This window comes from Protopterus annectens, chromosome 9.part0 (genome assembly GCF_019279795.1).
Source record: "Protopterus annectens isolate FY-2018-M chromosome 9.part0, PAN1.0, whole genome shotgun sequence".
In the NCBI taxonomy this organism is placed as follows: domain Eukaryota; kingdom Metazoa; phylum Chordata; order Ceratodontiformes; family Protopteridae; genus Protopterus; species Protopterus annectens.
In genome coordinates, this window is record NC_056743.1 from 86,412,400 (window position 1) to 86,430,463 (window position 18,064).

Genomic DNA, 18,064 nt, shown 5'->3' on the forward strand with positions numbered 1-18,064 from the left:
GATCCCAAGGACCTGGAAGAAAGGCAGTTGTGGTGATAACACCAAAAAGGGGGCAGGGTCTCAGCTGAACCTGGCTCAAAGAAAATTGTTTTCAATATTAAACCAGTTCCAGAAGGTGCTTACAGTCATAAACAGAAGCAGAGGACAAAAACACACTATATTGCTGATGGGGTTTGGATGCTGAAAAAGCATTAGACAGAGTGAACTACGGACTGCTGAGCAGAATTTTAGAAGCATTTTTGTTTTCCACAGGACTGGATAACCATAGTCATTACAGGAGCAAATGCCAATATAAAATGTGAAGAGCTTCTGTCAAACAGGATCTTTTTAAGTGCGACAGATGGGGGGGGGGGTATACACATTCCCCATTTCTTTCTACCTTTTATTTGGAAACCAGAAGTCTTCGGTAGTAGCAATCTCTGGTTCTGACCGACCGGCACTTGCGAACAGCTTCTGCTTCGGGCGCCACGCGGCAAGAAAGACTGGGGAAGATGGCGTCGGCTGATGCCTTTATACCCGCTGAACTGCAGCTATGACGTCGGGTGAAGTGCGACATCAGCCGAGGCCAGACCCAGACTTTGGAATCCGGCCGACCGAAGGGCTGCCTGAGGCCAGGACAACCCATTTGTTAGGACTGCAGATGCATCCTTGAAGGACATCATGAAGTACTTGAGAATAATCATCATACAGGACACAGAAAAGGCAGCTGGAGAAATGAAAGCAGAAACAACACAAAAGGTCATGGCGGAAAATAACAAATAAGGAGTGTAAAATTCAAGCGATAAAATGTTCTTGGACCCACTAGCGTTATACACAGAGGAAGCATATTTCTTCAATCTAAAGGAAAAATTTGGGGCGAAAATACACCAGGGTGCAGTGGGAACAATCTTGTACTACTTGGACAGAGCAGGGAAGGCTAGAAATACCAAATTTAAAAGAATATTTTAGGGCAACACAATTAAGACTAACATACTTGGAGCAGAACCAGACATATACACCCAAATGGAAGATAATGAAAGACAATGAATTCAGACAAAGTTATAGATGTGAGAGAACAAATGGGGTTATGGATATATATGGAGAAGGACAGAAGAAAGCATGTCCATTACACATACCAGGCTATCAACACATTATTAAATCAAAATGTGGTATGTGGCAGCATGTATTCTCCTTTGTTCAAAATGTTCGGGAAGAAAACTGGCATATTAATGTTTTGATTTAAGTTTGTTTCAGCAGCTACCTTTGGTAAAAGGAGTGATTGGTTCGAAGGAACAACATGGGTTCTGATATCCTGTTAGCAGAAGTAACTGCCACCAAAAACAACGGTTTCCATGTAAGAATATGGAGCTCCACCTTGGCTGCAAGTTCAAATGGTAGTTGAGTCAATGTTTGAAGTAGAACAGTAATGGCCCAAGGAGGAGTAGGATCTGTAAGGGTGATGGGAAGAACGGTTCCTCTCAGAAAGGCCTTAGATTGGAAATAGCTGCGTACTGGACTTTGACAGTGGAACAGCTGGCAGCATTCTGAAAGAGACAGGCAAAAAATTCTAAGACCAGTGGGAGATGTGCTGAAAAAGGGTGCACATTTTTTTTCCATAGACCAGGCAGAGAACCTTTACTTTTGTAAATCTTCCTATTAGACAGTTTCTGGGAGAAAGTAAAAATATGGATAATTTGAGAAGTAAGCCTGAAATGACTAGCAATCTCTGGAAGTGGAGAAACCAAGCAGTTTACTTGAGGGCTCGCATGTCCAGAAGACAAGAGGCCAGAAGGGTGAGAAATGAAATCCTGAGCGGGACCCCGCATCCATTATGGGTGTTTCAGATGAGGCAACAGGTATGGGAACCAAACCTTTGAGGCCAAAAGGAGGCAATAAGGATCACTGCGACCTTCTTCTCTGATGTTTTCTCAAGAAATTTTGAGATGAGAGAAGTTGGAGGAAAGGCATAGAGAAGACCAGCATTTGGATACATATCACTCCTTGAGGGAGGGAGTCCTAAAAGGCCTGCAACACTAGGACTGCCCTCATCTCTAGAATGCCGATATGGGGATTTGGCTCAGAAGGGGAAAATGTGCCTTGGACTGCCTTTCACCTGTAGTGCCACCATCTTAATAGAGAAGCATCCATGGTCACAGTGGCTTTGGGATGGAGAAAGACCAATGGGTGGCCTTTGCAATACCACAGGGTAATCGAGACACCAGCAGATGCAAGTCCTGCAAATGTTCATAAGATGTATGGGGGGGCATTGATCGTCAGTGGACAGACCACTGCACTGCTACGTTTCACAGTAGTACTTTCAAGTGATATCTGGCAAGAAAGACTAAGGTGATGGAGGACATTAAATAAAGGACCATTCTTGCTGTCAGCTGCTAAGATGAAAGGGCAACTGCAGCATGACTCTGAAGTGCTGATAACCTGCTCTGTGGAAGTTTTGCTGTCTGATGAATTGCGTCTCGAGTGTGCTCGACAAAATCTACTACTTGTATGAAGCACAGATTTGACTTGTCTGGATAGACTGTGATGTCCTGCCTCAAACAAATTTATAGGAAGAGGTCTCTTGCTTTAAGAAGCAGATTTCTCACAGGGGCAGAAAAGAGAGAGTCATTCAAATATGGTAATACTTGGAACCCTTGCAGCCTGAGGTACGCTGCTTCTACTGCCATGCATTTGGTGAACACCAGGAGGATCTTGTGATGCCAAAGGACAGGGTTCTGACTTGGAAATTACTGGCTCCCAGATGGAAGTGGAGAAACCTTTGCAATCACCTGTCCATGTTAATATGGTAGTACACATCCTGAAAGTCTATGGAACACAGCCAATCATTCACTCTCCGAACCTGGAGAATGAACTGACCCACAACCATCCAGAACTCAGACTGTTTGATATACTGACTGAGGTGTCTGAGGTCCCTGGTCTTTTTTGGCAACAAAAAGAATTTTGGGTAAGTTCTGGATCCTAGTTGGTCTGATGGGACCTATTGGATGATTAGCTTGTTTAGCAGTTATTGCACTGAACATTTGATAATGTTTTTGAATTTGGGAGAAGGACAAATAGGGGGTGTAACAAACTATGGTTATTATCCTCTGCATCCACCTGTTGTATGTGATGGATATCCTGTCTTTGGGGTGCAGGGTCAGGTGCCCCCCAACTGCCTCCAGATAATGGTAGTCGTGCAACCTCTGAAGCCTTGGTTCACCTCTGCCTCGTGGACAGTGGCCATTATTAGAACTCTCCCTCTACCTTGGGGGGGGGGGGGTTCGTCTCTACAAGTGTCAGGAGAAAACCCTTGGGATTTCCAGAACCATAGTTTCTTATCCCCTTTCTAGTTCCTAGAGCAAGATCTCTGGGGTTGCAGAGAACCATATTCAGACTGCAGAATGGGACTTTCCTTCTTGCTCACTCCTGGTTACTGGGTCCTTAACTCTGGGCAAAAAGAGTGTTAAGCCATCGAACGGGGTATTAATAAATGATGACTTGAAGTGCACTGTGAAATCATACAGTGCATCCAGGCATACCTCTTAATGGTAACACCTGTGCCTGCTGCTCTCGAAACGCTTTCAGTAGCATTAGAAGGAAGATACATTGAGACATTTGACAGTGACTGTAGGGTGGCTAATAAAGACTCCAGTGTTTTCCTGTCTTCTACAGATATAATCCCACTGAGAGATTTGGAGGTTTCCTTTGTTAAATCAATCTGAAATCTAGTGACATATGCCAAGTAGTTTAGCACCCTCAAAGTGAAGGGCAGCTGAAGCATGCCTACTTGCCAAACCTATCCAGCACCCCAGAATCACTGTTAGAGGGATGGACAGAAGAACTTTCTTCTGCAAGCTCTTTCTTGGTGGCTGCCACCACTACTGCAGAATCCATGGCAGGCCTCTTGCTCTAATGCTGGCGATCTTTCAGGGAGACTAAGTACTTAACTGGCTTATGGAGAATTAGTTCACTTAGAGATGAGGTCCACCATCTCATTTGTGGGAGGAACTACCCAAGATGTCCCTAAGCTGGACTCGAAGGCTTTGAGGAACATGGACTCTTCTTGCAGGGCTCTTTGGAGGACCACCCTCCCCTCTGTCAAAGTAGTTTGAGAATTTCTCTGAATGAAACATCCTCAAGGAGGGATCTGGGGGGACCCCCCCCGTCATCAAATTCTCTATCCTCCATAAGACTACTGCAGGGAGTCTTTGTGCCTTCTTTTACACACATACTTTCAAGGCACTTCAGTGGTGGGATGTCCCAGAGAAGACATGGAAGAAACTTGCAACTTCCTCCTATGGACTCAAAGCTCACTGGGTCCAGCTGTTCCATGTGTACTGAATGAGACAGATCAGGATCCAAGGGCATTCTCTGGGGTATGGGTGGAGCCAAGTTAGGGACAGTAGTCTGTATTTCTGATCCTAGACTTCTTAGTCTTCACTTAACATGTTTTGTCTCGTTTGGATTTGTCTGCTGCCTTTTTTTGATGAAGGGGAAGCTCCAGTACCAGTTTGCTGAGACATGGGACATTTGTCCTGTAGAGGCAGGGAAAAGTCCATCAAGGATTCATTTACTTTGTCCTCTCTAATACTATTTGGGTACCAAAGGCTGTACACGTCACACTGTTCATCCAAGTGTGAAGCTCCATGTCAGTAAACACAAAGAGAGCCATCCAAGTTTATCATCGTGGCCACAGCTCACAAATTTTATAAAAACCAGAAGGCTTGACAAACATGTTGAAGAGTGTCACAGAATATGCATTTCAAGAAGGAAAGTATATATAACGTATTAAAAGATGTAGCAAAAGCTTTTTTTTTTTTTTAACAGAAAGATGTGCCAAGGTGTGAGGAAATGGTAAGAGAAACTTTATATGAAGTTTTTGAAATTTAAAAATCTAGAAATTGTAACTACAACAAGGGAGGTAGGATAAGAGTTATAGGATGATAGGCAAACTGGAAATAGAGATCGAATCAAAAAAGTCTTACTAAACTTCACCCACCTCTGAGCAAGATCATCAGTGTCTGTCTTGAATGAGCACCAAATGAGATCTGGGAAAATGATGGGCTTTGCAAGGGGTTATGGGTAAGGGGAGGAGCCTGAGCTTGGGATTCAAAGTCTTGAGTGGCTGAAGATCCATCTGTTGAGGAATGGATGGAAAAAAAAAAATCAGAAAATAAAATTCACAATTATAAAAAGAAGAATGGATTGAAGTATGCTACAGAGTCATGGAAATGCCTTCACAGATACTTAATACCAGTTAAGCTTGAAATAACATTCCCAAAAACAGATGGCTTATACTGGAGATGCAATACATGGGAAAAGGGGATGAAGGATCGTGTGTTCTGAGACTATGTGGAGTTAAAATAATACAAACATGAGCTACAAGCAGTAGTAGTAGATATCACAAAGGAAAAAAACTAGAGTTAGGGAGGTGATGTTAGTAAGTTGGGAAAGGAATCTTAAACAACCAAGGGACATGAAAGCATTAATATCATTAGTATTACCTGCCACAAAATTCATCACAAGAAATTGGAAAACAAGAAATAAGCGCATACTGGAATGAGTAAAAATTATTGCAGGAATTAAGGGAAAAGAGCTAAGAAAAGATGGAATGAAAAACAACAGAGGAACATACGGCAGCAATAGGTTGGAATTAACAAGATGATGAAGATACAACTGTTATGACCTGGCAAGACTGTAAAAGATCTAGATATGTATGAATAAGACTAATATGAGAAGAATGAAACATCTGCGTAGAATAAGTGGTCATGTTCTAAACAAATTAATGTTTGTAACTAGTTTAAGCATTACTAGAACTTGAAACAACGAAAAAAAGTTAAACAATGGAACAATCCCCGAGCATGGCAGTCTCAAAAGTAGTCCAGTTGCATTGAATCACCAATAATAAACAGAAGCAGACAAAAATAAAACCAAAATGTCTACTGCTTAAAACGTAGCTCACTATGAGCTTTCATCCCAAACAATACACCAGGACTTCATCAAAATGTAATGAGCATATCACTAGGAACACTCTTAAATAATACCACTAATTAAAAACTCCACCCCCTCAATAATTAAACAAGTCAATTATGCCTTCTAAACTAAACGAATGTTATAAACTTCTATGTAAACACTCACTGTAATGTCTAAATACAAAAATACATGTACGAAAAGGTGATACAAGTAATAAAAGGGTTCATAAATGTTTTAAAGCTAACACATAAAATAATGGACTTAAAGCTTTTACAAAACATATATAGATTCATATGTATTTTCTTGAAAGAGTCCTCTTTTTCGACATGCAAGCAACAGATAGGGAGTATGTTGCATCTTTTACACAATCTGTTCTCCCCAACCCTCGGTTTCTGAACTTGGATACAAATGTGCACCTTGCATGTAGGAAACGTACTATGAGCACTGAATGTCATGAATATGTATGCTACCAGATACTTGCTGGGGAACATTTCACACTTTACCATCATGTGATACTCACCAGACACTAGAGTCACCCACCCAATTTTTAAAAGGATATTTGTATTACTAAAAAGTGTTTCTACTAGAAGGACTCTCAAGGAACATATTCGGAATGAAACTTCAGGGCCAGGTGCAATTTATGAACCAAAAAGAAAACGCACTTCATGAGTCACTCACATATACTTCATTTAGTTACTTTCACCTTTACCATATGATTTTTAGCTATCTGTTACACTAGAATATGGGAACAAGATATTAAGATTAATATTTTTGATACTGATATGCAACGAATAAGGTGGAGCAACAAGTCATTTACATTCAAGAACATTTCAAACATCTAGTCCGTGCATTTATATTACCACTAAAACAACTTTTCTAATATTTTAATCTGAAAAATAACACAAGAGAAGTAAGAACCAGTCATACTCTACCTCAGTGACAATACAGGACGGTGCCAGGGTTTCTTGGAGCAAACCCTTACATAGTCTTTTTTGTTAATGTTTTCCAAGAATTTCACATACAGACGTTGGTACCGGTGCTTGGCATCTCCGAAATACCCTAAATACTGCACAGAAAAGGAAAATAAACCTATGTAAGCAACTATAGGAAAAAGACGCAAACTTAACAATGAACAGCAAAATAGAAATTGAAACTATTTTTAAACTTACAGTCTGTACAACTCCCAGCAACTTAAAACCAGGTAAGTGTTCCTGGATCACTATTGAAAACAGCATTGCACTTATTGGTGTTACACAGCTGTATAAATACCGGAAATACATTCTGAACTTGATTATGACCAATTACGTGAGTTTATACTCAGCATTAGCACCAATTTGGCCTCATTCCCATATTTAGAAAAATATACATCATCTGCCAATATATGCTGTTAAGTTATACTTTGCTAGGAGGGCCCGATCAGCCAATCGACCACTCAGCAAGCGCAACTTACAAGCAAGGAAAACAAAACACGCCAGAAATATAATAAATTGCATACTTCTCCAAGTTAATGGGGTAGTCATATGCAGCTGTAGGAAGGAGAGGCTGTACAAATATAGGACATCATGGGGAAGAAAATCAACACGTACTGCAGAAGATCGACTTGCATAACAACGCAGAGAGAATAAACAGCTACTATACTTTACACTGAAGGATGGAAAACTCCTGGGAAGAATGCCAAGCAGCAAAATATTTATTAAACCTCCCTGGAGGCTGAAACTGGAGAAAGTCTGACAGGAAAGGGCTCAGAAGGTAGAGTAGTGGGGTGTCAAAAAAAGTCCAACTCCTGAAATAATAGTCCAAATAATGTTTGGTGAAGGTTTGATCCTATGACAAAGGGGCAGCTGCAAGATGTCTACAGTAGAGATTTTTTAAACGCACCAAAAAGCAGCTACTCTGATGGACTGGCTTTTTCCAAATGTCAGTAAGTAGTTTTATGACAAAATACAATGCCTTTCACAAACCAAGTGTAAATGGTTTGCTTCATCAATACCCACACACCCTTCCGCTTTTTTTGGAGCAAAGGATGTGAACAGCTTTCCTGTCCTCAACTCAAACATTTTTTCAGTTAGGTGCATATGTCAAGGGTATTAAAAGAATTTTCTCTCACTTTTCTCACTTGGATTTTCCTCCTATAAAATAAACAGTATGAAGAGAATACAATTATTTTCAAAGAAAATAATCCTAAGGGACATACACACACACTGAGAAAAATGAAGTAGGGTTTCCAAAGTACAACAGTTTGCAGTTGGGAGAATACTGGAGTAAAAATGACTGCCCTCAAATGCAGCATCATTCAAGAGCCATACTTCAAAAACAATGAACCAGTTATTTCAAAGACAGGATGGGCAACACTCATCTCCAAGTTCAAGGCTGAAGGAGGAGATAAGATGTACAAAGGTGATGAAAGGTAATAATATGCAGTACACATTTGCTCTTTTACGTGATATATAGAGAAAACATACATTATTGCCCACATTTTTAATAGGATTCATCTTGTTACCTTGTTTAGGATTTAATTACAAAGGTATTTACATTCATCCTATGTGAGGGGAAAATACAGGGGCATTTATATAAATCAGACAAGATTCTTGGTGCTGTGGCTTAGGTACATGTAGACACAGCTAGTGCTTTCCCGATTTAGACTTTGGTTGTGTGTTCACTAGTAAAGTAGCAGGAAGCCTTAAAAGCCTCCAAACAGGGAGTCCTTTATTTACATTAACACCTTACAGAACTCCTATCAAATGAGTGCCTCAAGAAAAGCCATCAGCTGACAGCTGTTCATATCAACTAAAATCAAGCACTACATTTTTTGGTTAACTGGTTAACTATCACCACCCTATCAAAGACTGCATGTCTTTCCATGCTTGGAACAGCCAGTGGTGATTTGCAAAACATTTCACTTTGCAGATTACAAGATCATCATTAGTTAGAACTTTAAAAAAAAATTTGAACAGCTGTGCCTCTGACAAAATCTGAAAAATATCAACAAGGGTTATCTTTCATACATTTTCCAGTGGAATGAAGATGCTGCATTTCTGACTGCATTACAGCAAGTGAAATCTGTTTGCAAAAGACTGTGCAAGGACTTGTTCACAATGAATATAAAAGGCTACAAAAGTCAATGTTATACTCTTAACGTATAGGCCACTAAAATATCATCAGACAAATCTTTATCACTTCTAGTTTCGTAATCTTACCACAAAATAGGATGTCCTACGTACGTGTTATTTGAGACAATGAACAGCCTCGTAGCAATACAGTTAAATGTGGTATCTTCTAGTGCTATGTTACGTATATACAACAGATATATACAAATGGTGATATTTTTAAAATTTTAGTACAATAGTCAGGTTTCATTAATCACCACTCAGACAAAAATTTGTGCTCATTATGAACATGTTTAATTTCACCATTCACACTACTCAACAGCAGTTTCGCCTGAAAGAAGAGGTAATGTACTGTCCTCAGCAGCGCCACAGTATAATTCTCTGCTATGAAAGCTGCACGCTTTTTAAAGCCCTCATTAGACCGATTAAAGCAACATGTTCTCATGCTGTCTCAGTGAATCGATATAAAATAACCAGCTGAGAAATGGTTAGATAAAATGCCTGCATTATAATTAAGCAGACAGTCGATAATGGTTCTACATGGGTAGCAGTTACTACTCTGACTAATCATACAATCACACAATGCTGTTGGCCACCAGGCTAAAAATAGTCAGAAGGTGGTTTATTATATTCAGTCAGGCTCTGGCATCTTCTACATACTAATCCAGTCATCCTTTACAATTCTGCCTATTACATAAAAGTACACTGAAAACAAAGAAATCTTCACCATTACCAGCAATGCAGACTACAAGGGATACAATTTTACTTGCAGTTAACATAGTACTTGGAGGTTTTTTTATATACAAGTTAGTGGTAAAAAAGGGAAAAAGTCCAAACTCTGACCTAACATGCTCTTTACAAGCTTTGCGTCACAGAGATGTTTAAAATAAATGTCTTAAATTCTTAGTGTGGCAACACTAAGTTTAAAAGTTTTTTCTTTGCAGTCATTCTGGATTCCAGAAGGCATCAATTTCCACTTCATACTTTGCCTTCTCTTGATATTTCTAATAAAAATGCACAGTGTTTTAAATTCGGTTTTATGGTATAGCTTTAACCTGAAAGCAGTTTTAGTAAACAAAGGCATAGCTTTTCTGAATAATGTTCTAAATAAACCCAAACACCTGAGAAATACATGACACAGTTACCATAAAATCCTTGTACACCAAAACTTGTTTGAACTTTATAATGAATGCACAGATTAGAGAGTCAGCATGCATTTTTTTAAGTAGTGTTACCATTGACAGCTACCCCCTTAACAGACTGCATGCTCTCATTCATCTTACTACGAGCAACACATTTCAGACTTCATCATTCTGCTTGGGTGGCATTTTAACAGATCAAATGACCCCAGGCAACTTCAAACAGTTTACTATATGGGATAGGTTATGTTCTCCCTGTGTTTGCTGATATTTCTGTTAAAACAAAGAGAAGGCATGTTACACACAATTAACTCGCTGGTTCTCTAGTAAATATGAATGCACACACACACACAGTGTAAAATCCACCATTAAGGGTCAATGCAAGAGCCACTTTGGATAGCTGCTTTTAACTGACGCACCCCTGCTGACAGCCACAAAATATGAACCACACTATAATACGAGTATACATTCTGAAATACAGTGAAATATTTTTTTTCTTTGAATTTAATCACTATTTAAATAAAGGCTTAAAATGTACATGATGTATAGCAATAGTGAAGGCTGTATCATCATCACAACAGCCTATAGAAACGGACTGCTGTCAAAGTGGGTTACCTAAATGACATGCGACAAATTTACTACCTTGTGATGGTACCAACACAGATCAAAGAGCAATCTCTGATGAGCCAAATCTCACACTGAATAAACTACTGGCTTTGCCCATCGCTACACTCATAAAAACATTACTTAGCAAATATCTCAAAGGAGGCATTACTGGTTAAAGAAACCAGTTCTTACCTACTTTTACAATGCTCAAACTATCACTGCAGCTAACAGCAAATCATACACAACTAAGTTTTAATACACATTTCTTAGATGCTTTAAATCTATCCAGCTGTAGAACTAAAGGACAGAGCATTTCACTTAAAGTAAATGCTTTATCTTCTTTCCTTTTTGTGTATTTTATTTTTAGATTCTGTATACACAGTACATTGCACATTCAGCTTTTACTACCTCATTTCTGCCACATACTCCAATGTCACATTCTTAGTTTGTATAAAGGTAACGGCTTCCTCACACTGTGAAATGAGAAATTTAATTTGTAAAATTTGTGGCGTAGCCTTTTTCAAATGCTTCCTTAAGGAGATGTATAAACTTGTTAATTGTAACAAACTTCATTACACTTTGTAAGACCTCTATACAGAATTTTTCAGACAGCTAAAACATTGGAATATGTCACACATGTTCTCAGTTGTGAAGAAACACAAAACAGAAACATTCAGGGTCTTTTCTCTCATATCTATACATACCTACTCAAGCAATTCTAGAGTTGCACTTCTATATAGTGTGACTAACTCACTTCAGGGTGTTTTGAATTCGTACCACGTGTCTTCTTCTACTCTTCCTTTTGATGAAAAGAGGACATATGACCACATCAAGTGACCCAGCCAAACAAATTTCCAGAATTATTTCTTCAAGTTCCTATCAGTTTATATGCAGGGTTCTACAGCCCAGGTGAAGGTGGAATGGGAGTCCATTCTTGCTCAACCTTGGCCGTAGTTAGAGGGGCAATGTTGCTACTACTTTCTGCTCCTTACCTGAAATTTCTTGTCCAGTGGATTCAGCAGCCAACCTTGCAGGATGTTTGAACCACTACTACACAGACACATTTGCTATTCACATATGTTCTGTTGTTTTGCTCACTTACGCATCAAGAACAGCTGGAGATATACCGCATATTTGTATATTTTTTTGATCAGTGGTTTCACAGCTTTATCAGGGAACAAAAATCAGTGGGAGAAAAATGAATAACCTTAGTACTGGACTTTTTTTTTTTTGTCCTCTCAGACCAAAAGTGCTCCATGTCCATGCTGAGAATGATGTTGTTGGGGGACGACCATATATTTTAAGGGTATCCTGGAGTCTCAGCAGTATGTGCCTCCTGACAGTGGGCGTTTTTTTTTTTTTTTTAATATATGCCTTACCCACTTTTCCCCTTCCTTAGCCCCACCCCACTCACTGGTTGCATCCAAGGGCAACTACCCTCTTTGGACCATGTCTTCATTTAGAAAGGATTACCAGCAAGTGCCTTCCCTCCAGGACAGGTATGCCCATCCATCCTTGCCACTCCATCAATCACCCAACCTGCTAATCAAACTCAGGTCGGCTGGGACTTAGGACTTTATTCCTTTATACTACTGGAGCATCTTCATCATTCATTACAGCAGAGTTACATTTTAAATAAGAAAGTATGTTTTAGCTATCTGGGCATCAACAATAAACTCGATCTATGGGTGGCAATAAAAAAAAAATACAAGTCTAAAAGCCCTAACATAATTACACTCTTACCGGCAATTCTGATACATCCAGATCCAGAGAAACATTGCAGGCCGTTTGTTATTGCTTTGGTTCTATATCTATACTCAAATGGTTTCACTGCTGCCTTTGGCAAGGCACATGCAACAACTATTGCCATATAAAATATGAGCAAGGCCAGTACTCAAAAGTAATCGTGCAGAAGTATGAGCACGGCCAGTACTCAAAGTAATCGTGCAGAAGTATGAGCACGGCCAGTACTCAAAGTAATCGTGCAGAAGTATGAGCAAGGTCAGTACTCAAAGTAATAGTGTAGAAACTTAACTATCCAAAAGGTCAGAGGAGGCAAACTTACCTGCTATCAAACCCTTCCACTACAGTTAAACTTTTCCACTACTGTATGTAGTGGCTTTCCTCCGGACACCTTCCAGAAGCCTGATGTTAGTTGTCCTGGCACACCCTGCAGACCTATACACATTGCTCAAGGTGTGGCCTGTCTACAGCTAGGTAGAGTGGAAGCATTACTACTTTGCTTCATATAGCTCTACAGCCTCCTCTATGAGGATAGAGCCCAAAATTCCACTGTAAGTTACAGCAACACCCCTCCCAAGTCCTTTTAATGCATCACTGCCACCACTTCACTCTCCCAGATGGAATTTCACTTAAGGGTTATTGCAGACAAAGTGCAACATTTTCCACATACCTGCGAAAAAAAAAAAAAAAAAAAAATCAACTGCCACTTTTCCCCCCAGTGATCAGCCTTTTCAAATCCTTAATTCAGGTTCACCCCGCCCGTCCTCTGTCTCAAATGCATGCACTGCAGCAGAGACCACCACAATGAAGAGTACAAAAAAAGACCAGACAGATCACTACAGTACTCCACTGTTCACATCAAGCACTCAAGGCATCAGCTGTAAATGACTGAGACAGGACTGGTACTGTGGCCTTAAGGCATGGTATCCAGTCATCAAGTTCCACAGACTCAATACTAACAACAGCCCCAGGAGCTCACCTAGCAATTACCCAGTGAACAGCCAATTCAAATGCCTTAGTGTAGCCCAAGACCAAGACCATCAAGTCTGACAACAATTGCCTGTATCAGGTTTTCCTGTAGCCAAAAGCAGAAGGTTTCAGCCATACACTTTTCCTGATATAAGCACAAGGTGGCTGCTGTCCAGGAAAATGGTGGCTTCTACATAGGCAACTAAGCCTGTCAAGGCTCTAAGGCTTTCCTATCCAGTGCTGTAAGGTTGACAGTTCCATAAGTCCCCACAATCTTTTCTGATTCCTCCACCATAGAAGGGGATCACATTTGCACTTCTCCACAGACCACTGATGTGCTGATGACCACTGACAGGTCCACAGGTCTTGGCCTCTCTTGCTTTGTCTACTTTCAGCCTCATTCAATATATTCTTTAGATATTTCCCTACCTTTCTACTCCCCACCCCAATGCCTCCTCCTAAGACACTTTTTTGTCCTCCATTACCACACTAGCTAATCCACTACACTCTATAGCCTTCCCTGAAACTCTAGCATTCTCCTGCTGACCTCACATCCATACAAAACTTGACAAGCATCTCACTTTATTCATTCCCCTCATCTAGCCTACACAGCTCCTCTCATCATGTTCTACTCTTTCTTTTTTCATGTACATGTATACAAATAAATTCATATATATATATATATATATATATATATATATATATATATATATATATGTATAAACTATACAGTATATACAGAACTACACGTAATAGGGTTAAGGCCATGCCTGGATATCTTCTAATTTGGCAGGCTCTGTCTGAAATGCATCACATTCCACCCACTAACCAAGATAATGTTGCTAGTTAGGAATGGCAGCAGTAACTTAAGTCAGCCCAGCACCTCTTTAATGTACATTCCTGGCAGGACTGACAAAGTGTAGTATCTTTTTACCTAAGCAAGAGGATAGGCCCCAGCTCTTGCTAAGATTTGATCTTCCAGCCCCTGGACAGCTGCTGGTACATTTTTAATCAAAGTGCATTCAGAAAAAGTCAAACAACCCAAACAGGGTAACAAATACTGACTTCTCCCTTGTTGTAGGTATCATTGGTCCTAACACCCAGCAACCCTTAATTAGGTCAACAATAGTCAGACTTGATCCTACCCAGCACTTCTAAAACTTCATCTGTCAAAGGTATGGGGTACGCTTTTTCAGTATGACCATTTCTTTTCCAAAAATATAACAAACATGGTGCTTCTGTTCATTTTTGGCAACAAGACCACTGCCAAGGCCCAGGGAACTGCTGGATTCCCAGATTACCCTTCTTGACTCAACATATCCCTACATGGTTTGACTCACTCAGGCATGCTGTAAAGGGTGTGTCTGATTAGCGATTGAGCGCTAATGAACACTTAGTTGGGAACACCCTAGTTTTGCAGTGTTCATATCCTCCAATCTCTCCCAGCACTGAGACATTTCCTGAACCTGTGTAGAAGACCGCTGCTGTGACAAAACTACCACCTCCAATGGAGTCACTACAAACCTCACTGAACAGTTCTAATGGCTTACTATGGTAAGGTCGAACCAACTTCAGTTGAAGTCCAGAGGCCAAATGACGATGTCGAACCAAACATTGTCGAAGTACGAATCTTGCCCCTATCTCGACCCATGTTGAAGCCCGTTTTGAGGTCGAAGATGAGTCATATTTCGACAATGTCGGGATTCAACATTGTCGTTTTTGCATACTTGGGTTGACGATCCCATCATTCGATGGGGTCTGGTTTGACCATACTATAGTAAACCATTCTAACACCTGATCCCACCTTCAATTTCTCTTGCAACTAATTGCACAAACCAGGTTCTAGTGTCCCTCTAGCAAGGAAGAACATGTACCTTTTTTTTTTTTTTTGCAAAAGAAACTGGAAGTAGTCTGCATAAATTAACAATTTATTTTAATATGTTGATTTTTCCATCTGCTAATACACACCTCTTTCTAATAAACCACTCCCAAAACTTTAATTTCTATTATATTAAAATAGGAATCCACAACTTTACTTGTTCTACAACACCGTTTATCCCCTTCCTCAAATTACTCACTGCCCATTATAATTTCTCTAATCCATCCCTTATGTTTTCCCATTAAAATCTTATCTGCATATATCAATGCAGACGGAAGTCTTTCTTCTAGTGCTACTTTCCCTCTTTCTCCTCTACCCTGCTCTTATTTCACTCTTTTTGTTAAAATAAATACATAATAATAATAATAATAATAATAATAATAATAATAATAATGCTGTGAAACTCAAGCTGCTCAAGGGGCAATCTGGTCATAAACCCCTTTCTGATTTTGATATCATTTCCCAACCATACATTTATCAAAACCTGTACTCATGGGAATTTATACATCTTCATATAAAGTTTTTTTTTTTTTGGTTAAACTCTGTCCTGGTCTATAAATGACATTCCTAGCCAATTCGTGACAATCATAAAAGCCATCACTTGGTCTTCTTTTTTTTCTCTCTCTCAGTACATTGTCTACAACTTCCTTTAACAAAACTAACTCTCCTACTTTACCTCATAAATTCTATACGTAATCTTATTACTTGCACTACATTTTACAGTCTACATAACAGTATCAATCTCCAATTACCCACAATCTCCCACAGTCTCTATTCTTCTTCAGTACAGCTTCCTGTAATCGAACACAGAATTTCTAAGAATATTTTCCCCCAGCAAACTAACTTTCATATAAAACTTGTAATCTAATCCCTCCAGGTATGGGAGTCGTCGTTAACTACACCTAACACTGTCTAAACTCTTCTAATGTATTTTTGTAACACCTGCACTTGTACTTTATGCATCTCCTTTAGTGGCCAATCATTTTCCATTTCCCCTTCCTTATATGCATGTCCAGTATTCTTCCACAACCTTCTTAAATCACTCTCTATATTCTTCATTCTCCCCAATCTTAACAACACATTAAATTCTCTGTCTTTTTAACATGCTTGGTTAGCAAATGATTAATGTCTTCCTTTTATTCTTAAAGAATATTTGCCTGTTTACCACTTCATTTTCAATATCTTTCACATCTCTCTCCTTCATTATCACCATCATTAACCCCCTCTGCCCCATTTTCTACATGAGGCTGGGGTATAATGTCAACTGTCACCAACTTTCTTGTTCAATGCCACTTTGGCAGTCATTCCCGACCATCTCAAGTCATTCTCAAACACAATTGAGCCATCTCTTTGCAGGACAACCTAGCTTCCTTTTGCCTTTTCCTGTCTGTCCCAAATCATCTTCACCAGATTGTCTTCTGCTTTACTACACAAGTGCCAAGCCACCATAATCTGTTCTCTTCCACTTTCTCTGCAATTAGAGCTATTTTTGCTTCTGCTCTGATGTCCTCATTTCTTTATCTGTCCCACAGTGTGCATCCTACCACCAGTCTTAGTTACTTCGCCTCCACCACCTTTAGCTTTCTCGATACTGCCCAGGTTTCTGTACCATACAATAGCAGTGGTTGCACTACTGTTTTGTACACCTTATTTTTCAGCTTCTTTGGCACTCCTCTGTCATACACTACCCTCGACACTCCGTGCCAAGTGGATGACACCCCCATGATTCTAGCTCTGACCTCTCTATTCAGACTTTCTTAATCCTCAATCATCCCTCCCAGACACTTGAAGCTGCTAACTTGTTCCACTACTTTCCCATATGTCTCAATTCTCAGCTTTGTCCGATTTCCCTCCATTTGCTGCCATTACAACTGTTTTATCTGCACTCAGTTTCATCCTGTGTGCCTCCAATTTTGCATTCCATTAAATTTGCTAAAGTTCTTGCTCAGTCTCCCTGTAATGCCACATCGTATGAATACAGCAACTTTGTTGATTTGTCCCCTCCGACCTGTTTGCTGAAGTAGTCCATAACCAGTATGAAAAGCACTGGGCTCAAAGCTGAGCCCTGATGCACAACCAATCCCACTGGGAATCCCTCAGAACTTCAATACTCCTCATACTTGAGTCATACGTAGCACTGTCACCTATCCAAACCCCCCCCCCCAGACTACCCAGAAATCAAACTGTCTGGTAGTCCAGAAAACACTGTACAAACTCCAGTATTCTATTTTAAAAAAATAGAAAAACAGACCACTGGAGTTTGTTAAATCTTTTTTTGCTTTACAGAAAAGCATAGTAGATCAGCAGAAAACAGCATAGCAAATGGAAAACAGGATGATCCTCCTCAATGGACATGACAATGATAGGAGGAAGTAGGCAGGGGAGGGGGGAGGGGATGTCAGGTTTATGGGAGGTGTGAGAGTAGTGGCCTTGTTCCAGTTCTGGCCACAAAGAAAGGAGACAACCCTAGTCACTGGGATCTTGTATGCAGCCAGCACTAATTCCACCGTTTCTGTGACTATGAACCACTGCAAGACTGCCCAAATCAGCTTTCTAGGGATTTTGTCATATGTTTCTCCAAGTTTAATACCAGCTTGATTCTTTCATCATCTCTAGCTTCTTCTCAGTTATCTATTTCATTCCAAACATCGGGTCAGTTGTGCTAAATCTTA

At 39.9% G+C, this 18,064-nt stretch overlaps 1 protein-coding gene across 2 annotated transcripts in view; it reads right to left on the minus strand.

The window, feature by feature from the left end:
• The window catches only part of LOC122811051 (proline-rich protein 12-like), a 1,358,252-nt gene that overhangs the window by 324,077 nt on the left and 1,016,111 nt on the right, over positions 1 to 18,064 (minus strand). For both annotated transcript variants that reach the window (XM_044082594.1, XM_044082593.1), the window contains exon 8: positions 6,882 to 7,015. In XM_044082594.1, the coding sequence (XP_043938529.1) occupies positions 6,882 to 7,015 (134 nt within the window). The remainder of the gene's footprint in view (positions 1 to 6,881; positions 7,016 to 18,064) is intronic.